General features: G+C 49.7%; 1 protein-coding gene across 1 annotated transcript in view; it reads left to right on the top strand.

Moving 5' to 3' along the window:
* The window catches only part of LOC115657585 (IgGFc-binding protein-like), a 168,552-nt gene that overhangs the window by 76,785 nt on the left and 64,340 nt on the right, over nucleotides 1-27,427 (top strand). Inside the window, exons 17-45 of the mRNA XM_030575626.1 lie at nucleotides 407-651; nucleotides 743-1,029; nucleotides 1,122-1,399; nucleotides 1,766-2,364; nucleotides 2,611-3,175; nucleotides 3,344-3,546; nucleotides 3,654-4,034; nucleotides 5,292-5,578; nucleotides 5,930-6,201; nucleotides 6,938-6,994; nucleotides 7,099-7,248; nucleotides 7,737-7,993; nucleotides 8,099-8,183; nucleotides 9,280-9,524; nucleotides 9,616-9,902; nucleotides 9,995-10,272; nucleotides 10,639-11,237; nucleotides 11,485-12,049; nucleotides 12,218-12,420; nucleotides 12,528-12,908; nucleotides 14,166-14,452; nucleotides 14,814-15,085; nucleotides 21,195-21,278; nucleotides 21,564-21,614; nucleotides 23,144-23,391; nucleotides 23,733-23,910; nucleotides 25,751-25,859; nucleotides 26,693-26,784; nucleotides 27,095-27,271. Of these exons, the coding sequence (XP_030431486.1) occupies nucleotides 407-651; nucleotides 743-1,029; nucleotides 1,122-1,399; nucleotides 1,766-2,364; nucleotides 2,611-3,175; nucleotides 3,344-3,546; nucleotides 3,654-4,034; nucleotides 5,292-5,578; nucleotides 5,930-6,201; nucleotides 6,938-6,994; nucleotides 7,099-7,248; nucleotides 7,737-7,993; nucleotides 8,099-8,183; nucleotides 9,280-9,524; nucleotides 9,616-9,902; nucleotides 9,995-10,272; nucleotides 10,639-11,237; nucleotides 11,485-12,049; nucleotides 12,218-12,420; nucleotides 12,528-12,908; nucleotides 14,166-14,452; nucleotides 14,814-15,085; nucleotides 21,195-21,278; nucleotides 21,564-21,614; nucleotides 23,144-23,391; nucleotides 23,733-23,910; nucleotides 25,751-25,859; nucleotides 26,693-26,784; nucleotides 27,095-27,271 (7,722 nt within the window). The remainder of the gene's footprint in view (nucleotides 1-406; nucleotides 652-742; nucleotides 1,030-1,121; nucleotides 1,400-1,765; nucleotides 2,365-2,610; nucleotides 3,176-3,343; nucleotides 3,547-3,653; nucleotides 4,035-5,291; nucleotides 5,579-5,929; nucleotides 6,202-6,937; nucleotides 6,995-7,098; nucleotides 7,249-7,736; nucleotides 7,994-8,098; nucleotides 8,184-9,279; nucleotides 9,525-9,615; nucleotides 9,903-9,994; nucleotides 10,273-10,638; nucleotides 11,238-11,484; nucleotides 12,050-12,217; nucleotides 12,421-12,527; nucleotides 12,909-14,165; nucleotides 14,453-14,813; nucleotides 15,086-21,194; nucleotides 21,279-21,563; nucleotides 21,615-23,143; nucleotides 23,392-23,732; nucleotides 23,911-25,750; nucleotides 25,860-26,692; nucleotides 26,785-27,094; nucleotides 27,272-27,427) is intronic.

Here is a 27,427-nt window from a genome sequence, read left to right as displayed (position 1 = left end):
AAGGGAATGGAACAGAACAAGGAATCCTCAAGTGATCCATCCCCTGTCACCCGTTCCCAGCTTCTGGCAAACAGAGGCTAGGGACACCATCCCTGCCCATCCTGGCTAATAGCCATTGATGGACTCATTCTCCATGAACATATCTAGGTCTTTTTTGAACCCTGTTATAGTCTTGGCCTTCAAATCTTGTCTCTCTGGATGAATAGCATAATTCCCGTCAGGAAATGGAGGCAGCAGGTGCAATAGGAAGTATTCTAATCATGATGCCTGGTGGCCGGTGAGAAGCTCAGGCCTGGAACGAATGTTTCCAAACCAAGTTGTCCGACGCTAACAGGACGAGAAGCCATGGTGGAAGTGATTGAACTAAAGCTGTGATTTATTGTGCTTTGCCCCCCGTCCCCCCCAGAAGAGTCCTGTGTGGTGTCAGGGGACCCTCACTACTACACCTTTGATAAACAAACCCATCACTTCATGGGGACCTGCGCCTACACCCTGTCCAAGCTGTGTGATGGGAACAGCAGCCTGCCCTACTTCAATGTGGAAGCAGCGAATGAGCACAGAGGAGGCAACACTCGCGTGTCCTATGTCCAATATGTGGATGTTGATGTTTATGGCCTGAGGATAACACTAGAGAAAGGGGGAGTCGTGAAGGTAGGTTCAGGGAGGGGGGCCGAGTAGCTTGCTGAGAATGAGCTTGGGAGATCATTTATTTACAAGCAGGGCTTACCTTCTTCATGTCTAGGTAAATGGAAAGGGAGAGATCGTCATCCCCTTTGCCCCATCGTCGGGTGTGCAAATCTCCTCCAGCGGGCTTTATGTCGTGGTCAGCACAGATTTTGGGTTGACCGTGAAGTTTGATGGGAACCATCGAGTGGAAGTGACTCTTTGGAGCTCCTTCAAAGGAAAAGTTTGTGGGATGTGTGGGAACTACAACGGGAACGCAGCAGACGACTTTCTGAATCCAGATGGGGTGCTGGAGCCAGACTCTACCAGCCTTGGCAACAGCTGGCAGGTCTCCAATCACACCAGGTTTGTAGCTCTCATGGTGGAATTCTCTGATAAGTATCAAATGTCAAGGGAAAGCCACCCAACAAACCTAGGACTTCTCTCTTTTCTCTCAGTTGTCTTCCAGGAACGGGCCATGATCCAGTCTGCGACGAGAGTGATAGGCAAATCATTGCCAGCAGTGCTTTCTGTGGTCTCCTGACAGATGCGAATGGCCCATTTAAAAAGTGCCACCGGGTGCTAGATCCTACCATTTACTTCAGCAGCTGCTTTTATGACCAGTGTGAATTGCGAATGGATCCTGACTCCCTCTGCAAGAGTCTGCAGTCTTACGCGGATGCCTGTCGGTCTAGGGGAGCTGAGATAGATGCTTGGAGGAATGCTACCTTCTGTCGTAAGTACAAGCAAATGTGAGATTTTCCACTGCGAGTTTCATGGGCGTGTTTGGAACGGCTTTCATCGCTCAAGAAAAGAAATTGTTTGGAACCAGGGCAGTTGGAAAGCTTTGCACACGCTGACTCATTGTTTTAGGTGTCACTGGGCATCATGCTCTTCCGCAGTTGCAGTGGAACTTTGGGAGCTTTTATTTCGGAGAAACCAACACGGTGTCAATTGGTGCAGCTGATACTGTAACTAAGGAGAACTGAAGCTGGCACATCATCGCACTGCATGTGAAATAATTGGCATGTGATCAGAGGGCAAAGCGCATTGATTAGTATAATGCTTCCTCGTGTAATTACAAAGCTTTTGTTTTCTGCAGCAATTGACTGTCCAGCCAACAGTCACTATGAAGCATGCACAGCAGCCTGCCCTGCCACCTGTGTCAACCCGATGGCTCCTGCCAGCTGCAGCCTGCCGTGTGCGGAAGGATGCGTGTGCGACAGTGGTTATCTTCTCTACAACGATGGCTGTGTCCCCAGCAGTCAGTGCGGGTGCTGGCACAATGGCGAACACTACCCTGTTGGCGCTGAATTCTGGACCGATGACACCTGCTCCTCTAAATGCACATGTCCCTCTCGGGGGAGCAAAGTAAGCTGCTCTAACGCAACCTGCCCAGCCGATTATTACTGTGGGGTTCAAAACGGGGAACCTGGCTGCTACCGTGAGACTTACGGGATCTGCCGAGTCCACAACGACCCTCATTACAACACGTTTGACAGAGAGACTCACCACTTCATGGGGGTCTGCACCTACACGCTGGCCAAAGTGTGCAGCAACTCCAGCTCTCTGCCTTATTTCAACGTAGAAGCCAAGAACGAGCATCGAGGGTACTCTGCAGTGTCCTATGTGCAGAAAGTCCTGGTGGAGGTTTATGGACAACACATAGAAATTCTCAGAAACCATCCGAGCCAAGTGCTGGTAAGGAGCCTTTCCTCAGTAGGGGGATTCCAGATTGGGATTGAGCTTTGTTCTGTGTCCTTCTGTACAGGTGACCGTGTGTCACTCTCCTCTGTTGAATAGGAATCCGTGACTCCTGGTCTTTCAAACTTTAGATGAATATTTGCAATGAATGAGTCAATTTGATTGCTAATTTCTCCCTTACAAGTGTCGTAGAGCCTCACTCTGGGGAAATCACATGGCATGTTTCCTTCCTTTTCCCATTAGGTCAATGAAGTGTTAACAACCCTTCCTGTCCGCGCAGCTGGTGGGTCAATCACAGTGAGCAGGAGCGGACGATACGTTATCCTGGAGACAGATTTCAGACTGAGGGTTTCCTATGACACCGATCACTCGGTGGAAGTGAAGGTGCCCACCACCTATTTCAACAGGACCTGTGGCATGTGCGGTAACTTTAACAATCGGAGAGGGGATGACTATCTGATGCCAGATGGGCAGCAAGCCAAGAACTCTAATGAGCTGGGAAACAGCTGGCGTGTTGAGGATGACGATCCTTCTTGTGATGTCATTGTCCCACCCGAACCCTGCCCTGCAGACCAGGAGAACCTCTACAGAACAGACAGATTCTGTGGCCTGATAAGCAAGAGGCCTGGCCCCTTTGGGATCTGCCACTCCGTGATCAATCCTGAGAGCATCTTTGAGAGCTGTGTCTATGACCTCTGTGCGCTGAATGGGAGTGAGGCGCTCCTGTGTAGCGCTCTGGCGACCTACGCTGATGCGTGTCGGGAAGCTGGGGTGATGCTCCCCCCCTGGAGAAATGCCACCTTCTGCCGTGAGTAGCAAATCTGGCGCATCCAGTCCTTGTTCAGCAACCAAATTTGTTCTTTAATGACCTGAAGTGATTGTGAAGAACCCTTGTCACCGTGACTGTCTCCCTGTGGGATCTGTTTCCAATGGGGCTTTGTTGGTTCTAATTCTCTTCCTCTTGTTACACTTGCAGCTCCCACGTGCTCTGCTCCCAACAGCCACTACGAACCTTGTATGACTGCCTGCCCTGCCACGTGTCTGGACCGCCTCGCCCCCGAGAACTGCAGCAAGCCCTGTGTCGAGGGCTGCGCGTGTAATTCTGGATTTCTTCTCAGCGGAGGCGCCTGTGTGCCGGAGGCCAAGTGCGGCTGTATGTTCCAGGACAGATACTACAGCGTGAGTGAAACCACTGAGCTGAGTGCACTGGGTGGGAAACTGATCTGCCAGCATCGCCCTCTTTAATGGCATTTGTTTATGTATTTCTTGCGTGTGTCTCCCTGCAGGAAGGAGAGAGCGTTGTGACGGAGAACTGCACGAGCCGGTGTGAGTGTCTGGGAAATGGCAACATGACGTGCAGTGAGCTGTCTTGTGGTCCAGATGAGATCTGCAAGATTCAAAGTGGCCTGCGGGGATGTTATCCAGCCGGCATCGCTATCTGCCACATCTACGGTGACCCACACTACACCACCTTTGATGGGAAACTTCACCACTTCCAGGGTGCCTGCAACTACACCGTGGTGGAGACCTGCGATAACGCCTCTGGCAGCTTTAGGGTAACCACCCGAAATGAACACCGGGGCAGCCCCAGCTGGACAGCCATTAACTCCGTCGCCCTCACTCTGGATGGCGTTCACATTGCGCTCGGGAAGAAAGGAATTGTCTACGTAAGCACCTTTCTCATCCTAATCCGAATGTATTCCATTTCATGTCATGTGAATCTGCTTTAACTGGCCTATAGTCTGTCTTAAACTCTCAGTGCCTTACAAGAAATAGTCCCCTTGCTATCTTAGAATCCATGTCAGCAAATACCGTCTAGAGATTTGAATTAAGAACTTGGAGTCAGGAGTCCTGATTACTATCTGAGCTTGGGAGACCCTCTTACCCTCTCCGTTTCTCAGTGCACCTATCTGTACAGTAAGCGTAAAAATTCATTCTCCCCTCCCAGTGATTAGTGAAGTTCCGTGATTGGAGATTCATATTGCCTGAGAATAGTGAATTTCTTTCCAGGCCATTCATAACTAAAGAAAGTGTAAAAGAGCATGTACTGGGGACAAAGGTTTTTAAATCAGGAGGCCCTGATCGCTTGCAGCCACGAGTTCTCAAATGGCTGGCAGAGATCTCTGGCCCACTGAGGTTCATTTTTAATAAATCTTGGACTACCAGGGAAATCCCAGAAGACTGGAAAGAGAAAAAATTGGGCCAAGAGTTAAAAGTGACAAGTGGTGTGACCCTGGTAATGATGTGGGGAATCCTCATCATTTGGGGTTACATCTATTGGGGTTCTGCAGGGATCAGTTCTAGACCGGGCACTAATCAGAATTTCTATCAATGATCTGAAAGCAAATATAAATGGAGAGCTAGTTCAAATAGCGGATGACACGAAGATTGAGGACTTAGTAAAATAATGACTGGGACAGGGCAGTCATACAGAGCCATCTGGATCCTGGTAAGCGGGGCCCACTCAGACAAAATGTAGTTTTGGGGACATACACACACAGGGAAGTAGTGAGTTGAAGCAGGGAGGTGATTTTACCCGGGAGTGCGGCATTCCCGTGACTGATAGCAGAGGCCTGCGGGCACCAGTTCTGGTGCTCACATTTTTAAAAGAATTTACGACAAGGGGAGAGGGCGCAGAGAAGAGCCCCGAAAACGCCAGGGGGCTTGAGTGGTTTTGATGTGGTAAATATTTCCATAAATTCCAGTGCTTTTTAAAAGCCAAGAAATGTTCCACAAATGGTTTTTGTTTATATTTTTCATATGCCATGTCTAGAAATGTCTGTGCCCCAGAATATTTTTCTTCATTCTGCACTATGTGCAAGATCCAAAAAACAAAGGGTCTTTGGGAACGTAACAGTGCAGAACATACACTTTTCACTTTGGCGCGGCTTCCCAGTTTCATTGCGTCGTTCTTTCCCATTCAGATTAATGGTGCCCTGGCCTCTCTCCCTGAAACTCCTCTTCCTGGAGTGACCGTTTCACTCATCGGACGCTACGTACAAGTTACGACCAACCTGGGCGTCCAGCTGCAGTTCAATGGGGACCACGAGCTCTTTGTAAGAGTGACTGAGAAGTACAAAGGGAGACTGTGCGGATTGTGTGGGATGTACACGGGGACCCAGCAGGACGACTTCAGGAGACCTGATGGGGTCGTGGTGGCAGACTTCAACGAATTTGGAGCCAGCTGGAGGGTGCCTGACGACGAGTGGCCGTGAGTAGAGGGATATATAGTATGGCCATATATTTAATTAGAAAATTAAGGGAACCTGCAGTCCTTGGAATCACTGAGACTTGGGTACGTGTAATGGAATCACCCATATACAATGGAAACCAACCTGAACGTTAATCCAGCCGGTAAACTTCACAAGGTGTAGGGGAGTTTGGATCCAGGGTTTTATTTTGGTCTCATCTCTAGTTTTATTCCATGAACACAGGTGTTTATGTTTTTGTTTTGTGTTAAGCTGGTAACCGGGTTGCTCTGCAGTAGCTGTGGCTGCCTGGTGTCCAGTTCAGCCTTATCACTATCCCTGAGTATTTAACCCTTCTGCTTTTTGTATTTTAGTTGCAATTCAACTATCGTCCTGCCTGTAACGTGCGCTCCCTCCGGGCAGCAGGCAGCCGAGGAACGGTGCAGAATCCTAACGGACCACGAGGGCCCATTCTCACCGTGCCGTTCTGCGGTGCCTCCCGCCCTGTACTTTGAGAGCTGTGTCTATGACCAGTGTGCCGCAGGAGGAAGCTCTGAGCAGCTCTGCAATGCTCTGGAATCCTATGCGGCAGCCTGTGCAGCGGCAGGAATCGCTCTGGGAGAATGGGCGGCAGACACTATCTGCGGTAAATTTCAGCTGGTATCAGTTAGGATGACCAGACAGCAAATATGAAAAATCAGGACGGGGGTGGAGGGGTAATAGGAGCCTACATAAGAAAAAGACCCAAAATCGGGACTGTCCCTATAAAATCAGGACATCGGTTCAGAAGATGTGTATGTGCCAAATTCAACGCCCGCGGCATTCGTGACGATGAGCATTTAGAAGGTAGAAGGTGCCAATTTTCTTGCCGATAAGAACATCTCGAATACAATTGCACTGGCCGTACCCACAGGGGAGCAAGAAAAGCCCTTTACCAATGTTTTTCCTAGGTTTCCTGTCTGGCTGCAGGTTTCTTCTGAGTGCTACTTTTCCTGGCATTTTTGTACTGGCATATTAGCTATAGCTACTTCCACTTGGCAAATGCTATACTTTAAAATGTCTGTAGTCCGAGGGAGAAAGTCCTTTGGTTTTAGTTGTTTCCTCGCAATACTTGCAGTTTATTGATTCGGTTTGAGAAGCTCTGTCTCTGATTTCCTGAGAGAAGCTCTGTATGATCCCTTTTCCTTCATAACAGATCTCTTACTTGTTAACAGTTTTTGTGACTTACTTGAAAGGCACAGCCATGGTGGGATATAGAACTATTTCATATTAACTGCAGTAATAGAATAATCTCCGCCCTCCCCCGATACTGCCACATGGGTACGATATGACATTACACACACATACGACATTGACGGACTGTTTGATCTCTGTTCCCATAGCAGCCACCACTTCCACTGCGGAGCCTTCGACATCATTCACTACCACGGACGTGACAGGTGTGTAGCAAGTTTCTGCTCGGGGAGTTAGTGTTGGAAGACAGGGCGAAGCCTCCTTTGGGATCATCACAGGAAAGATCACCTCTCTTCTGTTCCTTTTCCAGTTCCCTCAGCTCATTGTAACATGTCCTGTTCATTTGACACTGACTTCTGTGACTGGACACAGTCAGTCTCTGACAGCGTGGATTGGAAACGACACCGGGGGCCAACCTCCTCGGCAAACACAGGACCCTCCTACGACCACACTACAGGAGGTAGGGACTGCAGCCTACAGCTAGCTCTGTTGTATAACGACGGGGCCGGCAGGAAAGCAATTCAGGAGCAGGCTGGAAGGGCCTTTGGGTGAAATACAGAGTCCATGCCTCTAGGGGCAGATCCAGAGCCCAGTGGGGTCAATATGACATCACAAAAAATTGCCAACTTTCTTCATTGGAAGAGAGCGGATAATTTCTTTAGCAGAAACCGGCTCTTACGAGAAAAAAAAGTCTCCCTGTAGGCTGCAAAGCAAGGAACCTAGATGACTGGATAAACAAATAGAAAGGAACTAGCTGAGAGCACTGTCTGGAGTCTCTCATGGAGTTGTGTTTGCTTTCCTCAGACCCACTGGAAACAGAATTCCATATCGCTTGTGTTACCTTAAGGATCTAAATGTGCCTGTGGTGTTTATGGTGTTAGGAGTCTTGTCCTTGTTTGCCATGGCCTAAGGCATGTACATTCCTTTGTAACACACGGTTTGTTTCAGATGGTTACTTCATCTACCTGCAAGGAAGCCAGGCCAGCTCTGGAGCTGTGGCTCACTTGGAGAGTCCTGTGTGCAGTGCCAATGGAACCTATTGTTTCCGCTTCTGGTATCACATGTACGGAGTGGCTCATGCAATGGCACTGAGAGTTTATGTCACTGAGGATGCAGCGCCACGTCTGGTCTGGTCAGAGACAGGAAATAAGGGCGATAGGTGGAACTTGGCAGCAGTCACTGTGTATAACAGAGGAGATATGCGGGTAGGTGAAAGCATTTGCCTTGGCTCTTATAATGAGAGGGCTTTGAATGATGAAGAACTAACGAATGCGAAACAAACTAACTCTGGCAACTTCCCCTTCCCCTAGATCCTCCTGGAGGGGGTGCGGGGTGAAGATTTCCGCAGTGACGTAGCAGTGGATGATGTATCTCTCGTAGACGGATATTGCCCAGGTACAGTGCATCACGTCAGAGTTCCTGTTTTTATGGACAGGGCTACTTGGTAATAATGGTCAGCGTTACCATTGTCTGGACCAAGAAGATGTGAGTTACAGCAAATTTCTATAACATTGTCTCATTGTAGGCGATGGATCGACAACAACAGTGAGCTCCACATCAGTCACCACTCCCACTTCTACAGGAACCACCACGTCACCTCCGTTGCCAAGTTCAGGTGAATTTCTCTGACATAAATGACAATTAATTAGCATGTCACCCCGATCGTCAGATTCCGCACAGCTCTTCTGCTCCTATTTGATATAAATGTGAGGGCAAAACATGTCCCAAAGGTGTAGAAATCATCTAGCTGAATAAGAGTGTGGTTGTAGCCGTCTCGATCCCAGGATATTGGAGAGACAAAGGAGGTGAGGTTATATCTTTATTGGACTAACGTTTGTTCGTGAGAGAGACGAGTGTTGGACATTTCGGCTTCTATTCTACAGTGTCACTCTGAGTTAGTCTGGCAGAGCTGAAGAGAGCATTGTGTATACTCAAGATCTTGCCTACCTCTCACTGACAGAAGTTGGTCCAATAAAAGATATTACCTCACCCCTCTTAACATAAGCACGGCCATACTGGGTCAGACCAAAGGTCCATCTAGCCCAGTATCCTGTCTTCTGACAGTGGCCAATGCCAGGTGCCCCAAAGGGAATGGAACAGAACAAGGAATCCTCAAGTGATCCATCCCCTGTCACCCGTTCCCAGCTTCTGGCAAACAGAGGCTAGGGACACCATCCCTGCCCATCCTGGCTAATGGCCATTGATGGACTCATTCTCCATGAACGTATCTAGGTCTTTTTTGAACCCTGTTATAGTCTTGGCCTTCAAATCTTGTCTCTCTGGATGAATAGCATAATTCCTGTCAGGAAATGGAGGCAGCAGGTGCAATAGGAAGTATTCTACTCATGATGCCTGGTGGCCGGTGAAAAGCTCAGGCCTGGAACGAATGTTTCCAAACCAAGTTGTCCGACGCTAACAGGACGAGAAGCCATGGTGGAAGTGATTGAACTAAAGCTGTGATTTATTGTGCTTTGCCCCCCGCCCCCCCCAGAAGAGTCCTGTGTGGTGTCAGGGGACCCTCACTACTACACCTTTGATATACAAACCCATCACTTCATGGGGACCTGCGCCTACACCCTGTCCAAGCTGTGTGATGGGAACAGCAGCCTGCCCTACTTCAATGTGGAAGCAGCGAATGAGCACAGAGGAGGCAACACTCGCGTGTCCTATGTCCAATATGTGGATGTTGATGTTTATGGCCTGAGGATAACACTAGAGAAAGGGGGAGTCGTGAAGGTAGGTTCAGGGAGGGGGGCCGAGTAGCTTGCTGAGAATGAGCTTGGAAGATCATTTATTTACAAGCAGGGCTTACCTTCTTCATGTCTAGGTAAATGGAAAGGGAGAGATCGTCATCCCCTTTGCCCCATCGTCGGGTGTGCAAATCTCCTCCAGCGGGTTTTATGTCGTGGTCAGCACCGACTTTGGGTTAACCGTGAAGTTTGATGGGAACCATCGAGTGGAAGTGACTCTTTGGAGCTCCTTCAAAGGAAAAGTTTGTGGGATGTGTGGGAACTACAACGGGAACGCAGCAGACGACTTTCTGAATCCAGATGGGGTGCTGGAGCCAGACTCTACCAGCCTTGGCAACAGCTGGCAGGTCTCCAATCACACCAGGTTTGTAGCTCTCATGGTGGAATTCTCCGATAAGTATCAAACGTCAAGGGAAAGCCACCCAACAAACCAAGGACTTCTCTCTTTTCTCTCAGTTGTCTTCCAGGAACGGGCCATGATCCAGTCTGCGACGAGAGTGATAGGCAAATCATTGCCAGCAGTGCTTTCTGTGGTCTCCTGACAGATGCGAATGGCCCATTTAAAAAGTGCCACCGGGTGCTAGATCCTACCATTTACTTCAGCGGCTGCTTTTATGACCAGTGTGAATTGCGAATGGATCCTGACTCCCTCTGCAAGAGTCTGCAGTCTTACGCGGACGCCTGTCGGTCCAGGGGAGCTGAGATAGATGCTTGGAGGAATGCTACCTTCTGTCGTAAGTACAAGCAAACGTGAGATTTTCCACTGCGAGTTTCATGGGCGTGTTTGGAAGGGCTTTCATAGCTCAAGAAAAGAAATTCTTTGGAACCAGGGCAGTTGGAAAGCATTGCGCACCCTGACTCATTGTTTTAGGTGTCACTGGGCATCATGCTCTTCCGCAGTTGCAGTGGAACTTTGGGAGCTTTTATTTCGGAGAAACCAACACGGTGTCAATTGGTGCAGCTGATACTGTAACTAAGGAGAACTGAAGCTGGCACATCATCGCACTGCATGTGAAATAATTGGCATGTGATCAGAGGGCAAAGCGCATTGATTAGTATAATGCTTCCTCGTGTAATTACAAAGCTTTTGTTTTCTGCAGCAATTGACTGTCCAGCCAACAGTCACTATGAAGCATGCACAGCAGCCTGCCCTGCCACCTGTGTCAACCCGATGGCTCCTGCCAGCTGCAGCCTGCCGTGTGCGGAAGGATGCGTGTGCGACAGTGGTTATCTTCTCTACAACGATGGCTGTGTCCCCAGCAGTCAGTGCGGGTGCTGGCACAATGGCAAACACTACCCTATTGGCGCCGAATTCTGGACCGATGACACCTGCTCCTCTAAATGCACATGTCCCTCTCGGGGGAGCAAAGTAAGCTGCTCTAACACAGCCTGCCCAGCCGATTATTACTGTGGGGTTCAGAACGGGGAACCTGGCTGCTACCGTGAGACTTACGGGATCTGCCGAGTCCACAACGACCCTCATTACAACACGTTTGACAGAGAGACTCACCACTTCATGGGGGTCTGCACCTACACGCTGGCCAAAGTGTGCAGCAACTCCAGCTCTCTGCCTTATTTCAACGTAGAAGCCAAGAACGAGCATCGAGGGTACTCTGCAGTGTCCTATGTGCAGAAAGTCCTGGTGGAGGTTTATGGACAACACATAGAAATTCTCAGAAACCATCCGAGCCAAGTGCTGGTAAGGAGCCTTTCCTCAGTAGGGGGATTCCAGATCGGGATTGAGCTTTGTTCTGTGTCCTTCTGTACAGGTGACCGTGTGTCACTCTCCTCTGTTGAATAGGAATCCGTGACTCCTGGTCTTTCAAACTTTAGATGAATATTTGCAATGAAATGAGTCAATTTGATTGCTAATTTCTCCCTTACAAGTGTCGTAGAGCCTCACTCTGGGGAAATCACATGGCATGTTTCCTTCCTTTTCCCATTAGGTCAATGAAGTGTTAACAACCCTTCCTGTCCGCGCAGCTGGTGGGTCAATCACAGTGAGCAGGAGCGGACGATACGTTATCCTGGAGACAGATTTCAGACTAAGGGTTTCCTATGACACCGATCATTCGGTGGAAGTGAAGGTGCCCACCACCTATTTCAACAGGACCTGTGGCATGTGCGGTAACTTTAACAATCGGAGAGGGGATGACTATATGATGCCAGATGGGCAGCAAGCCAAGAACTCTAATGAGCTGGGAAACAGCTGGCGTGTTGAGGATGACGATCCTTCTTGTGATGTCATTGTCCCACCCGAACCCTGCCCTGCAGACCAGGAGAACCTCTACAGAACAGACAGATTCTGTGGCCTGATAACCAAGAGGCCTGGCCCCTTTGGGATCTGCCACTCCGTGATCAATCCTGAGAGCATCTTTGAGAGCTGTGTCTATGACCTCTGTGCGCTGAATGGGAGTGAGGCGCTCCTGTGTAGCGCTCTGGCGACCTACGCTGATGCGTGTCGGGAAGCTGGGGTGATGCTCCCCCCCTGGAGAAATGTCACCTTCTGCCGTGAGTAGCAAATCTGGCGCATCCAGTCCTTGTTCAGCAACCAAATTTGTTCTTTAATGACCTGAAGTGATTGTGAAGAACCCTTGTCACCGTGACTGTCTCCCTGTGGGGTGTGTTTCCAATGGGGCTTTGTTGGTTCTAATTCTCTTCCCCTTGTTACACTTGCAGCTCCCACGTGCTCTGCTCCCAACAGCCACTACGATCCTTGTATGACGGCCTGCCCTGCCACGTGTCTGGACCGCCTTGCCCCTGAGAACTGCAGCAAGCCCTGTGTCGAGGGCTGCGCTTGTAATTCTGGATTTCTTCTCAGCGGAGGCGCCTGTGTGCCGGAGGCCAAGTGCGGCTGCATGTTCCAGAACAGATACTACAGCGTGAGTGAAGCCACTGAGCTGAGTGCACTGGGTGGGAAACTGATCTGCCAGCATCGCCCTTTTTAATGGCATTCGTTTATGTATTTCTTGCGTGTGTCTCCCTGCAGGAAGGAGAGAGCGTCGTGACGGAGAACTGCACGAGCCGGTGTGAGTGTCTGGGAAATGGCAACATGACGTGCAGTGAGCTGTCTTGTGGTCCAGATGAGAACTGCAAGATTCAAAGTGGCCTGCGAGGATGTTATCCAGCCGGCACCGCTACCTGCCACATCTACGGTGACCCACATTACACCACCTTTGATGGGAAACTTCACCACTTCCAGGGTGCCTGCAACTACACCGTGGTGGAGACCTGCGATAACGCCTCTGGCAGCTTTAGGGTAACCACCCGAAATGAACACCGGGGCAGCCCCAGCTGGACAGCCATTAACTCCGTCGCCCTCACTCTGGATGGCGTTCACATTGCGCTCGGGAAGAAAGGAATTGTCTACGTAAGCACCTTTCTCATCCTAATCCGAATGTATTCCATTTCATGTCATGTGAATCTGCTTTAACCGGCCTATAGTCTGTCTTAAACTCTCAGTGCCTTACAAGAAATAGACCCCTTGCTATCTTAGAATCCATGTCAGCAAATACCGTCTAGAGATTTGAATTAAGAACTTGGAGTCAGGAGTCCTGATTACTATCTGAGCTTGGGTGACCCGCTTACCCTCTCCGTTTCTCAGTGCACCTATCTGTACAGTCAGCATAAAAATTCATTCTCCCCTCCCAGTGATTAGTGAAGTTCCGTGATTGGAGATTCATATTGCCTGAGAATAGTGAATTTCTTTCCAGGCCATTCATAACTAAAGAAGGTGTAAAAGAGCATGTACTGGGGACAACGGTTTTTAAATCAGGAGGCCCTGATCACTTGCAGCCACGAGTTCTCAAATGGCTGGCAGAGATCTCTGGGCCACTGAGGTTCATTTTTAATAAATCTTGGACTACCAGGGAAATCCCAGAAGACTGGGAAGAGAAAAAGTTGGGCCAAGAGTTAAAAGTGACAAGTGGTGTGACCCTGGTAATGATGTGGGGAATCCTCATCATTTGGGGTTACATCTATTGGGGTTCTGCAGGGATCAGTTCTAGACCGGGCACTAATCAGAATTTCTATCAATGATCTGAAAGCAAATATAAATGTAGAGCCGGTTCAAATAGCGGATGACACGAAGATTGAGGGCGTAGTAAAATAATGACCGGGACAGGGCAGTCGTACAGAGCCATCTGGATCCTGGTAAGCGGGGCCCACTCAGACAAAATGTAGTTTTGGGGACATACACACAGAAGGAAGTAGTGAGTTGAAGCAGGGAGGTGATTTTACCCGGGAGTGCGGCATTCCCGTGACTGATAGCAGAGGCCTGCGGACACCAGTTCTGGTGCTCACATTTTTAAAAGAATTTACGACAAGGGGAGAGGGCGCAGAGAAGAGCCCCGAAAACGCCAGGGGGCTTGAGTGGTTTTGATGTGGTAAATATTTCCATAAATTCCAGTGCTTTTTAAAAGCCAAGAAATGTTCCACAAATGGTTTTTGTTTATATTTTTCATATGCCATGTCTAGAAAAGTCTGTGCCCCAGAATATTTTTCTTCATTCTGCACTATGTGCAAGATCCAAAAAACAAAGGGTCTTTGGGAACATAACAGTGCAGAACATACACTTTTCACTTTGGCGCATCTTCCCAGTTTCATTGCGTCATTCTTTCCCATTCAGATTAATGGTGCTTTGGCCTCTCTCCCTGAAACTCCTCTTCCTGGAGTGACCGTTTCACTCATCGGACGCTACTTACAAGTTACGACCAACCTGGGCGTCCAGCTGCAGTTCAATGGGGACCACGAGCTCTTTGTAAGAGTGACTGAGAAGTACAAAGGGAGACTGTGCGGATTGTGTGGGACGTACACAGGGACCCAGCAGGACGACTTCAGGAGACCTGATGGGGTCGTGGTGGCAGACTTCAATGAATTTGGAGCCAGCTGGAAGGTGCCTGACGACGAGTGGCCGTGAGTAGAGGGATATATAGTATGGCCATATATTTAATTAGAAAATTAAGGGAACCTGCAGTCCTTGGAATCACTGAGACTTGGGCACGTATAATGGAATCAGCCATATACAATGGATACCAACCTGAACGTTAATCCAGCTGGTAAACTTCACAAGGTGTAGGGGAGTTTGGATCCAGGGTTTTATTTTGGTCTCATCTCTAGTTTTATTCCATGAACACAGGTGTTTATGTTTTTGTTTTGTGTTAAGCTGGTAACTGGGTTGCTTTGTAGTAGCTGCGGCTGCCTGGTGTCCAATTCAGCCTTATCACTATCTCTGCGCTCTTCTGAGTATTTATCCCTTCTGCTTTTTGTATTTTAGTTGCAATTCAACTATCGTCCCGCCTGTAACGTGCGCTCCCTCCGAGCAGCAGGCAGCCGAGGAACGGTGCAGAATCCTAATGGACCGCGAGGGCCCATTCTCACCGTGCCGTTCTGCGGTGCCACCCGCCCTGTACTTTGAGAGCTGTGTCTATGACCAGTGTGCCACAGGAGGAAGCTCTGAGCAGCTCTGCAATGCTCTGGAATCCTATGCGGCAGCCTGTGCAGCGGCAGGAGTCGCTCTGGGAGAATGGGCGGCAGACACTATCTGCGGTAAATTTCAGCTGGTATCAGTTACAGTGACCAGACAGCAAATATGAAAAATCGGGATGGGGGTGGAGGGGTAATAGGAGCCTACATAAGAAAAAGACCCAAAATCGAGACTGTCCCTATAAAATTGGGACATCGGGTCACCCTCGTATCACAAGATGTGTATGTGCCAAATTCAAAGCCCACAGCATTCGTGGGGATGAGCATTTAGAAGGTAAAATTCAGGTGAATTTCTCTGATATAAATGACTCCTTAAAGGTCTGCAATTAATTAGCATGTCATGCCAATCCTCAGATTCTGGTCAGCTCTTCTGCTCCTACTCTGTATGAATGGGAGGGCAGAATATGTCCCAAAGGCTTCGAAAGGATCCAGGCAAATAGCGGTGTTGTTGTAGCCATCTCAAACCTAGGAAATTAGAGAGACAAGGTGGAGGAAGTAATATCTTTTATTGGACATTACATATCAGCGATAGATAGTACTGCCCACTGCGCTAAAGCTTATCAAAGAGGCACCCCACCACAACCACCTTTTCCATCTATTTTGCCAGAGCAGTCCACATTTCCTGTGCTCTTGTCAAAATGCCAGAAAAGCTAAACCATTTTTTTATGTTGCCAAAATGTTTTGCTTTGTTTTGACTCAATTTTATTCTACTTTTGGATTTGCTGAATTTTTTTAATATCGTTTGCAGTTCAGCCAGAAACAAAATATTGTTTTATTTGTACTTTTATTTTGGAATTTCCAGGGAATAAAAAAAATTTTTTATTTGTCCAGCTCCAATGATAATGCTCACTGTCACGGAGTCACCGGGCGATGCTCTGGAACTGCTCCCCACCAAGCCAGTCAGGACTTTGGGGAGCCTCCTCTCCCTTGGAGCAGACTTGTTCAGGGCAAGAAGCTCACACAGCTTCACCTCCTGGGTCTCTCCTTGGAGCATTCAGCATCCTCTACCCCTCCGTGCGCTTCCCACAGCGAGTCCACCCCAGCGGGGTCCTGAAGCCACCGGGTTCTGCACCCCCACTTCGCAGTCAGACGTGACTCTCAGCCAGCTAGTAAAACAGAGGTTTATTCGATGACAGGAACAGGGTCTAAAACAGAGCTTGTAGATACAGCGAACCGGACCCCTCGGCTGGGTCCATTCTGGGGGGCAGTGAGCCAGACCCCCAGGTCTGCCCTCCACCCTTCACCCCAGCCAGCTCCAGACTAACAACCCCTCCCAGCCCCTCCTCTCTCCTCAGCCCCTTTCCCAGGCCAGGAGGTCACCTGATCCCTTTGTCTCCAACACCTTCAGCTGGCACCTTTGCAAAGGAGGGGCCCAGGCCATCAGTTGCTAAGAGACAGAGTGTCAGGCATTTAGGTGCACTGGCCCTTTGCTCTGCCAGATACTTAAGAACTGCCTAGGGTACACTGAGGCACCAACACAGTATTCAGAGAAAATATTAAGAACTTTCCCAGTTCGTCACATCTCTCCCCCCTTCGAGACCGAACTGAGCGAGGTCACTCCAGCCAGTGACCTGGGGAAGTTCGAACCCACCAACGTTCCCATGGATGCCCCAGCATCTCTCCCATTCCTTGGTGTGAGTTACACCAGGACAGTCCAGTCTCACGCCCTCCCTTAGGTCGGGTGTGCTTGATGGCACTTGCAGGCCGCATGTGGGAAGGTTTATGTGGCTTGAACCCTTTTGCTACCCCAATACCTCTGGGGTCCAAACTGGGACGGGGTCTTCTCCCAGCACTCTGGGCTGCAATTCGGGCTCTCTTGGTTAAGAGCCCCCATCTTGGCCTTGGTCAGCTCTGGGCTTGGGCAGCCGCTTCCCACTTTGTGGCCCAGACACAACACCTCTGCCGTCCCCCCTTACACTTTCCAGCTTCTAACGTCAGTCCCACCTCCTTGAGGCAGCCCAGCCCCCTCTTCACCTGGGACACCTGTTCCTCCCAGGTCTGGCTAAGGATGCACATGTTATCAGTGTCTGCCAGGGCCAAGTTCTCCATCGCCCTCTGCTTGTCTAGAATCTCCCCAGGCCTAGGCATGGGGTCGGCATCGGACACTGTGATGGCTTTAAGCTTCTGATAGCCCCCATAAAACCAGATCATCCTGTCTCGCTTGGGGATCAGCCCCACGGGTGAGGCCCATGGGCTGTAAAATGGCTGGATCCCATCTAAAGCCAGCATGTCCCTGACCTCTCTCTCCAGGTTCAGGGGTCCCCTCACTCTCCTCCCATCCAGCAGCTCGAAAGGGAAGAACCCTGTGGATTCCTGGGGCACCACCAGCTGCCTCCTGATTCCCCCCAGTTCTATTTCCCCTTGGGGAGCCCATTCCCAGTATAGGAATCCCTTCTCCTGCAGGACTTTGTCCCTGCAGCCTTCCCCAAGGGGTTTGCAGTGCTGTGGCCAGCAAGTTCTCTCAGCTTCTCCAAGGAGGGATCCCTCTGCAGCTCGGTCTGGGATTCAGCGGCTGGGGCAGGGAGTGGGACCTGCTCCCTCTCGCTGGCTGGACCTGGGGTCACAGCCCCCCTGAGCCCTGTCCCTGGTAGCTCCCTCCCTGCTGTGTAATCACTTCCCAGCAGCACGTCTGGACCAGGCAAACCTGTTTGGCAGCCGACCTGCCGTGCCCGGGTGTTTCCCCACTCAGCTGGGGTCTCAGCTCCCCCCGTGCTCAGCGCTGCCCTTGCTGTCCCAGTGGGGACAGGCAGCGACCTCTCTGCTCTGGTCCCAGCATCAGAGCCAGCGTGAGCCCCCTCTCCGGTGTGCAGGGGGGCGGGGAGCATCTCTCCCTCCCACTCAGCCCCAGGGGGCTGGTTATAGGTAGGCAGGTATCCTGAGCCCAGCAGCCCCTCCCCCCTGCCAGCCAGGTTATTTGCATTTTCACTGACCATTTCCATCCTAGCCAGTTGGTTCCCTGGATTTGAATTCAAACCCTCGGCCGTTACAGGAGCAGGGCCTGGATCCTGTCCCATGGGGAGACAGTGACCCCCCAACAGGGCCTCCCAGCCGATATCCTGGAGAACCCCAACTACCAGCCAGCTCGACCCCTTCTGGGTCTGCACAGGGATCTGGGCCATAGGCAGGGCGAGGGGCTTCACCCCAGGGAACTTCACCCAGGTTCCACAGTCCCTCAGCATCTGGGGCTGCACCACCACAGTTCTCTCTGTCCCAGGGTCTCGCCCCTGCAGGCGTGTTTCCCCACTGACCCCTGGGCAGCCCCCTATGTTTCTCTGCTCCACCATCACCAATCCACGCTGCTGCTGCTTCTCCTGCAGCTTTTCCTCGGGCTCTTCCTTTCTCTCATGGTCCTCTCACTCTCTCCGGCTCTGCTCCCATCCCATCCGTCTCCAATCTCCTGATGGGGAACCCAATCATGAAGACCCTCGTCTGATTGGGGACCAGACTCCCGGGGATGCCTGGCTGATGCTCCAGCTGCTCTCAGATCCTCTTGTAGCCCCATCTGGGCCAGGAATCTGCTCCTCAGAGCGGTGCTTCTCCTTCAACTGCACGATTAACTGTGCCTTGGTGAATTTCCCCATGCGTAACCCTCTCTTTGTGCACAGGATCACAATGTCCTTCTCAAGGAGATGGTGATAGGCCATCACTTCACCGTTCCCAAGTGGCTGTGGACTCACAGGCCTGTGTGCTCTTGGCTCCCCCATGGTTTCCAGGAAGAACCCCGGGTGTTCCAGCCCTTCTCGTGATCACCACCTCTTTGCCAGAGTCGAGCTGCAGACTCCTCCGCCCCTGGGACTGCTCTTGCAATCCCCAGGGGAACCCTGCTACTGCAAAAATCCTTCTCTCTCCCAGGGTCGAGCGGCAAGCTCCTCCGCCCCTGAGACTGCTCGCTGCAGTCCTCAGGGGGACCCCCGTTACTCCAACAGTCCTTCTCGCTGGTCACACACTCCCAGAGGTTAACCGCCCCCTGAAACCGTCCCACTCTGAGCCTTCAGCACACCTGGTCCTCATTATCCCTCCTTTGTTTTACTGCTCCCCAGTCACTTACTGCAAGCAGTGCCATTCACGGGGTGCAGTACATCCCACCGCTGCCACCAGTTGTCACGGAGTCACCGGGCGATGCTCTGGAACTGCTCCCCACCAAGCCAGTCAGGACTTTGGGGAGCCTCCTCTCCCTTGGAGCAGACTTGTTCAGGGCAAGAAGCTCACACAGCTTCACCTCCTGGGTCTCTCCTTGGAGCATTCAGCATCCTCTGCCCCTCCGTGCGCTTCCCACAGCGAGTCCACCCCAGCGGGGTCCTGAAGCCACCGGGTTCTGCACCCCCACTTCGCAGTCAGACGTGACTCTCAGCCAGCTAGTAAAACAGAGGTTTATTCGATGACAGGAACAGGGTCTAAAACAGAGCTTGTAGATACAGCAAACCGGACCCCTTGGCTGGGTCCATTCTAGGGGGCAGTGAGCCAGACCCCCAGGTCTGCCCTCCACCCTTCACCCCAGCCAGCTCCAGACTAACAACCCCTCCCAGCCCCTCCTCTCTCCTCAGCCCCTTTCCCAGGCCAGGAGGTCACCTGATCCCTTTGTCTCCAACACCTTCAGCTGGCACCTTTGCAGAGGAGGGGCCCAGGCCATCAGTTGCTAAGAGACAGAGTGTCAGGCATTTAGGTGCACTGGCCCTTTGCTCTGCCAGATACTTAAGAACTGCCTAGGGTACACTGAGGCACCAACACAGTATTCAGAGAAAACATTAAGAACTTTCCCAGTTCGTCACACTCACTCAAAAGGGGTCTGAAGCAAGGTGGCAGAGACACTCTAAATATTGGCATTTTCCTAACTTTACAGTGCTTGACTTTGGTAACTTAATGTTCTAATGTAATTTATTGTGTCTAACAATTATTTATATTGCAGTATTATATTTACAGGCCCTGATTTTGTTCTGCGTGCATACGTGCTCACAGACAATCCCTGTTAGAAGAAGCATTATGATTAAAAGTAGAAAACAAAAAAACAACTTTTAGTGGCAATTAGGTTGCACCAGGACACAACTGTGCACTAAAAACCTGAAGAGAATGGAAGGAGATATATTAAGGGGAAAAAATTCCTTTCCACATTCAAATTGCCTAAAACCTTTTCCAAAAAAACTCCAACACTAACTTTAACATCCATCTCCAACAGATATTAAAAAGCAATATACATGTGGCTTCATCAAATTTATACTCAGCATGAAACTTAAATACTTCTCTCATGATTCTATCTCAGTTATATCAGTGAGTATGCATACCTGACTGTAAGAAGTTTCAGACACCTAGGAATCAGAGGGGCAGCCATGTTAGTCTGTATCAGCAAAAACATCGAGGAGTCCTTGAGGCACCTTAGAGACCAACAAATTTATTTGGGCATAAGCTTTCGTGGGCTATAAGCCACTTCATCAGATGCATGGAGTGAAATTCACCCCTTCCTCTCAACAGTTGGGAATTGGCCACCTCCATTCAAATTGAATTGGCCTTGTTAGCACTAACTCCCAACTTGGTAAAGCAACTCTCATCTTTTCATGTGCTGTATATTTTTATCTGCCTACTGAATTTTTCACTCCACGCATCTGGTAATTTACAGTGTAATAAAAAGCTATCCAAGGCTTATCCTATGAAACTTTTCACAGAACAGAATGACCAACCTCTAAATGTTTTTTCCTTTGTCTATTTTGACAGAAGTCCTGACTACTTTAAGTCCAACTACAGTAGGCACCAGTCCATCAGGTAATGTGGATCTCTCAGCGCTTTCTCAATCTCTTTGATATTTCCCAGTGGGCTGTGAACTTGGTGGCTGCTTTCAGATGAGGTTTCAAATAACGTAACAGCTGGTAGGCAGAATGGTTCATTTTGAAGAAGGGTATCCAGTTCTCCCCATGTATCTTACTGAACCTCACACTGGATTCCTGATTCTCATAATAACAAGAGATATACCTATGTCCTAGAACTGGAAGGGACCTTCAAAGGTCATTGAGTCCAGCGCCCTGCCTTCACTAGCAGGACCAAGTACTGATTTTTGCCTCAGATCCCAAAGTGGCCTCCTCAAGGATTGAGCTGGGTTTAGCAGGCTAATGCTCAAACCACTGAACTATCCCTCCCTGCTTGGGTCTCACTAACCAATCCTGTGATCATCTCTTGTTAAATTCTACAACAGTGCAAGAAACAACCCCTCCTTCAGAGACCACTCCGCCCCACACAATAGGCACCACAACAGAAGAAAGTACCACAGGTAAATCTGCTTGGAGACTGTTGCTCAGAATAAACCCTTCTCTTTGCTCACAGACTAGTACTTCAGGGGTGGGGGTAGAGACACATTCAATCTGTTTATTGTGAGGAGTTATTAGAGCTGTTGCTGTTTTGATAGATGCCATGTGCTCTGTGTTTCTAGAATCACATTTCTCACACATGATATATTCCAGGCTTATAGAAAACTGTACTAGAATTTTCCTGTTCTACTCTGCACAGAACACAATGACCAACCTCTTAATGTTATTTCCTTTGTATATTTTGCCAGGAAAATCCTCGACCACTGCAACTCCAACTACAGTAGAGCCCTGTCAGACAGGTAACGTGGTTCCTCCGTATTGGACAAATCTCCTTCCCATTCACATGTGGGGTGAGAAATTGGTACCAGAATGCAGATTACGAGTAGACCAGTATAACCATTTGAAAACTCCACATTCCCGTTTTAGGAAGGCCAGTCCAACTGTAATGCAGACCCGTCCCTCGGGAAGTGTTATTCCATCGGTGCTACCCAAATCCTTTTCCCCTTACACATGGTAAAGCAACTGGTAGCTCTAGCCAGATGTGGAAGTGGTCCAGGTTTGTTTGAGCTTGTGAGTCTTGCTGGAGGACAACCTGGGGCCAGCCCTAGTGTTTGGGGTCAGACCAGACAGAGCAAAGTCTTGCAAACTCTTCTCAGAGGCATTTAAGCACATCTTATACGCTTCCATTAACTATGTCCCTTCCGGGTGTGGCTCCAATTTAGAACCAAAGCCGTAGTGTTGGAGCTGGGACTAGGGGATTCAACCTGTACAAAGAGTGCTCTTTTAAAAATGATTGCTTGGTTCTGGGTTCTACATTTCTAGGTAATACAGTTTGAAAAATCCATAATGTATTTCCAGAGGGTTTCATGCAACCATAATGCTTTTGTCAGTTTCCCATGTGTTCAGAGAACACATTGCTGGGTGTGGCATAAGAACATGAACCGTGTAAGTCTTAGAATCATCATGGTATTGGTTGTAAAGGAAGTGGTAATTTCTGACGAAAGCAGGAGACAGGGAGTAAAGTTATCTTGTTATTTTACCTTGGAAGGCCAATGACTTGCATTGGAGCCTTGTGCTCGTCACTTAGCTACTCAAGTGGTGAAATGGGTTGTTTTACATGGGAGCTTCCTCTCTCAGTCTGGACAATAACGCTATTGTCAGTTTCCTGTGTGTTCAGAGATCACACTGCTGGGTGTGGCACAGGAACATGAACAGCGTATGGATTAGAATCATCACTGTCTTGGTTGTAAAGGAAGTGGTCTCTTCTGGCAAAAGCAGGATAGGGGACTCGTCATGCTGTTACTATGCTGTGGGACGCCACTGATTTGCAGTAGAGCGTTGGGTTCGTCCCTTAGCTACTCAAGTGGTGAAATGGGTTGTTTTACATGGGAGCTTCCTCTCTGGAGTCTGCATTTACAGAAAGGAACGTGACCTGCCAGTGACCACTCCCGGCTTCTTCCCAAGCCCCACTCCTGCTGTGAGTGCAGGGTTCAGATCTTGTCCCTGATCGCAAGGGAAAACGAGTTTGGAAGGTCTCAGCCTAGTTTCCACGTCATCAGATCAAGACCCAAATCAGAGAGGATGACTTCCCTGAGTTTCCAGGGAGCCTGGCAGATGACTTCCCGTTACAGCACAAGGGCATTTCGGGATGGGGCACCTAGCCTGGCTCCTCCCCACTCTGTTCCCGGTTGATGCTGTTCCTGTTAGCTCAAGTGGCGTGAGCAGGAAGTGCGCACCAACGTGAAGTGCTTGGTGGAGCGCAAGTGACAGCGCTGCAGTAACGGGGTAGGGATTTGCATGGGATTCATCCACATTTCTTCCTTTTAAGGCCGTGCCACCTGCAGTGCCTCCGGGGACCCGCATTACTACACGTTTGACGGCAGAGTTCACCATTTCATGGGAAACTGCACTTACACCCTCTCCAAAGTCTGCAACGACTCCAGGGGGCTTCCATCCTTTGACGTGTCCACCACCAATGAGCACAGGGGCTCCAATACCAAAGTTTCCTATGTGAAGGCAGTGCACGTGGATGTCTATGGAAGTCAGATTTCCTTGCTGAAGAACAGGAAAGTGAATGTAAGTGACATGTGATTTAAAAGGAGTATTTTAATCGTCTGACGTCCTTAAACTGAGACCTGCAAAAATTGAGACATGTGATTAGACCTATAGATCTCCTGGTGGGTTTCTGTTTTCTCGTTGGTTGGGTGGCTTCTTAGAAGTCGGCTTCCACTGAGAATACTCAGGATTGGCAGCTGAAACTTGCTTTCTGTGAACATTCTGTCATATTTCCTCCAAATTCCCAGTGTAAGTGAGAACAGTCCTGCCAGTGAGCTCATTGGCTAGACTATTCGTGGGCGATTTACTGGGAATTATGGGGGTACTTAGTCATGACCAGATGTTTCCAACTTGTTGTACAGGTGAATGGCACCAGAAGGAACCTGCCTGTGGTGATTGAAAACAAGATCAAGGTCCAGATCAGCGGTGCCTACGTGCTCTTGGAAACTGATTTTGGACTCTGGGTCAGATTTGATGGAAATCACTACGTGGAAGTCTCAGTGTCCAGTTGTTACAAGGGGCAGCTCTGTGGTTTGTGTGGTGAGTATCCCTGTTCTTGAGAATCGTCAATCATATGATTTGGAACTTTTCAATTAATCATGAAGTTTGGAGATTGATTCGGTTTTTGTACGCTGTTACGTTTATCGCAGAGTAATCTAGTCTGTCTTGTGTGGGCTGCGATTTCGGGCATTGGAGAAAAGGAACCACCATTGTTCGGGTACCTGGCAATCGTAACTTACAAGAACTCTGGTTATACAGGAGTTAACTTGAGTGTCACAAATGACAATTGCAGATGTTATTTTTAACAAGAGAGGAATCTCACATTCAAAACTACAGTCTAAATATTACCCCAGTTCTACCCTGGATGCCTCTGGTCAAGGTCCCCTCATATCTTTTTTCTCTCATTTGCATCGCAGCGCGTCTGTCTCCCTTTGATTGGGACTATCTGGCCCAATCTATGCTTTTCATTTCTTTAAACTTGGAAACGATAATAAAACTTTAAGGCCCTTCTTGTGGCGAAGGACAGATTTTCAAGTCACTGTTTACCAGCTGTCCTGAGCTTTTGTGCTCTGCTGTCTTGTTCCTTGGCCTCGCAGATCCATATTGTCTCCGCACTGTCGTAGTTACAGTCCAAGCACAGGGAATGGCTCCTCTGATCACTGAGCCTTCTTTTTAGAGCTGCTGTTTGTTGTCCAGCTGCAGTAGAGGTGGGTCTGCTGCAAGACAAAGCATTAGAAAATATCCCCTAGGGAACAGTGCTGAAGTAGCCGAGGGGATGGACTAGATAACCCAGTGTACGTGTTTTTCATGTTGAATCTCCACAATTATTTGACATTCTTTGTCAAGAGCAACCAAATGTTGGGTGCTGTGCAGCAGGCAAACTGCAGCGAGCCCTTGAGAGTCCAGCAAGCCAGAATAGAGCAGATGCCAGACACAGGTCAGAGGCGTGTATTTGATGCATGTAAGAGACCCAGTTCTGATCCAGTGACACAGCAAAGGAGACTCCAGGTTATCGCACGTGGGTGACGAGTGAGAAACTCCCCTCTGGAGCGAGCAGAGAGCAGTTGGCTGGGAGAGAGAGAGGAGTCCTGCCCTGCCCTGCACTACGGGGCTACTGGGCCCGGGCCCTTACAGGGGCGGTGTCCTGGGCTTTCCCATCCAACTGCTCATTCCCTACGACCGCTTCCTCTCTTCTGGCTCAGACCATTTCCTTTGCCTTTGTTCTGTCTAGTATTCCTGGAACGGGGTCTTCTGACTGCCTCTAGGCTTAAAGGGCCAGTGTACCCCGTTACATGGAATAACCATCCAGCGGCCCAGATGCTTATCGGACGCTCATCCACATTTCTCTGGGATGAAAATGGGGCTATGAGTCTTGGAGTGCTAGAGTTGAAGCCAGAAGGGACAAACTACATCATCTACTCTCACCTCTTGTAGGTCAGGGCCCACCAACACCGCCCAGCCACCTGCACATTAAGCCCAACACCTGGAATTAGATTGCAAGAGCAGGTTGTGTTGTGAGGTGTCTGGTTCTCCCTGCATCTGGATGGACTGGAAGTTGCCCGTGGGATGACATTTCCTTGAGTGTTACCCACATGGCTTCTAAGCCTCAGAAATGAGAGAGTTTGCGTGTAAGGGTGCAGGTTAGTTCCATTTCCCCAAAACCACAGACCCCTACCATTTAATCTAAAGTGGAATCTTCATCAGCTCTTAACAGCGCGGCACCTGAGAAGCGTAGGGAGTAATTCTTACTCCTTCTTGCAGAGGGCACTCGTGCACATACACCCTAGCCAGTTCCTTAAAATCTCTTTGACAACCTCATGACCGTGTGCATTCTGTGGTTGTGAATTTCACGTATTCTGCACATTTTTCATTTTTATAGGTAATTACAATGGTGATGCAAAGGATGATAACATAAAGCCGAATGGCAGCAGTGCAGGAGATTCCACTGAGCTTGGGGAGAGCTGGCTAGTGGCAGAGAATAACACCATGTATGTACAGAGGGGAGCTAATCAGTTGGTCTTTGCTACAAAAGCTCTAGGAAAGTGTGCTGCATACTCAGTCACGGGACGTCCATCCATGACTCCACGACCCAGTCTCCTACTAGGGCTGAGCACAACTCCCATCCTGTCCAGTACACCCAGGAACCCCCTCTCCAATTGACCATAAGCAGGGAGTGAGTGGCTGGCCTGCTACCATCTGCCTTCAGGCTCTGCTGTCTCCCAATCCGGGAAGACCTGCTGGTGGGTGGGAGGTCACCTGCTGTCCTAGTCAGGAGCCAGACAGATCCACTGGTTCCTGCAGCAGCTTGTTCCAGCCCCAGGACCAGCGCTAGGGCTTTTAGCACCCGAGGCTCATGGCAATTTCGCCGTCCCACGCCCTGGTCCCGCAGCTCCAGTGGATCTGCCGCAGTGGTGCCTGCGGGAGGTCCACCGGAGCCGCGGGAGTAGCCGACCGTCCGCAGGCACCACAGTGGCAGCCCCACCGGAGGCACCTGCCGCCCCCTCTGGCAAAATGCCACCCACCAATAATTCTGGTGCCCTAGGCGAATGCCTAGACCTCCTAAATGGAAGCGCCGGCCCTGTCCACCCCTAATTCAACTCCATCTGAGCTGTGGAACACCCGAAAGTGCCCAGTGCAGATGTGGGAGCCCCCTCCTGTGTTGTGGGAGTGGAGGGCAGAACTCAGCCTGTCAGAGAGTCTGGATTCTGCTCTGTGGCTCTAATAAAATGGTGCCTGCTGTGCAGACTTGGCATCGTCCTTTGCAGATCTGGCCCGAGGAAATAGAAAATCTTTTGAAGTATGTTTCTTGATCTCTTGCCAGATGCTCCCCTGATGAAGTACTAGTCTGTGACCGCCTGCTGGAGAGTGAAGCGAGGAAGAACACATCCTGTGGCATGATCACCGACCCCACAGGTACTATATCAGTGGCTTAGTCCTGAGCAAATGGATTGAAGTCACTGCAAATTACAGCATGCACTTGCCTACACCTGGACCTGGCTCCCTGGGGACCACAGCACTGAGTCCCCTTTGAAATGTTTACAGCCCCTAATGCTAAAAGCTGCACTACAAGCTCCAGGAGTTATGTTGAGTTACCTGCTCAGACTGGATCTTGCATTGAGATGGCACCAGGATGTGAAGATTATTTGGGAATTGCTCTTTGAGCTCAGATCAGCTTCGTCCATCTTCTCTTTCTGTGATTCTGTTTCTTTCTTGATTTACGTAGGTATCTTCAAGGACTGCCACGCCGTAGTAGCTCCAGAGACATTCTTGGAAAACTGTGTTTACGACATGTGTCACGCTAACGAGCCGACAGTGTCCTTATGCAACGGGCTACAGGCTTATGCAGAGTCGTGCACAAATGCTGGGATCTGCAGAGAATGGAGACGTAATACTTTGTGCCGTGAGTGTTGTAATTTATATCTTTTAATTTCTGGAATTCAACTTTTTTTAATGCAAGAATTTCTTTAAAAATAGACCAGCAAAGAGTTGCTGCTTTTACAGATCCAGACTAACATGCCTACCCCTCAGATACTTTAAAAATAGAGCTTCCTGTATT

The sequence above is a fragment of the Gopherus evgoodei genome, chromosome 9, assembly GCF_007399415.2.
Source record: "Gopherus evgoodei ecotype Sinaloan lineage chromosome 9, rGopEvg1_v1.p, whole genome shotgun sequence".
Lineage (NCBI taxonomy): Eukaryota > Metazoa > Chordata > Testudines > Testudinidae > Gopherus > Gopherus evgoodei.
Note: the sequence above shows the minus strand (reverse complement) of the source record. Positions and strands in the feature narration are given on the sequence as shown.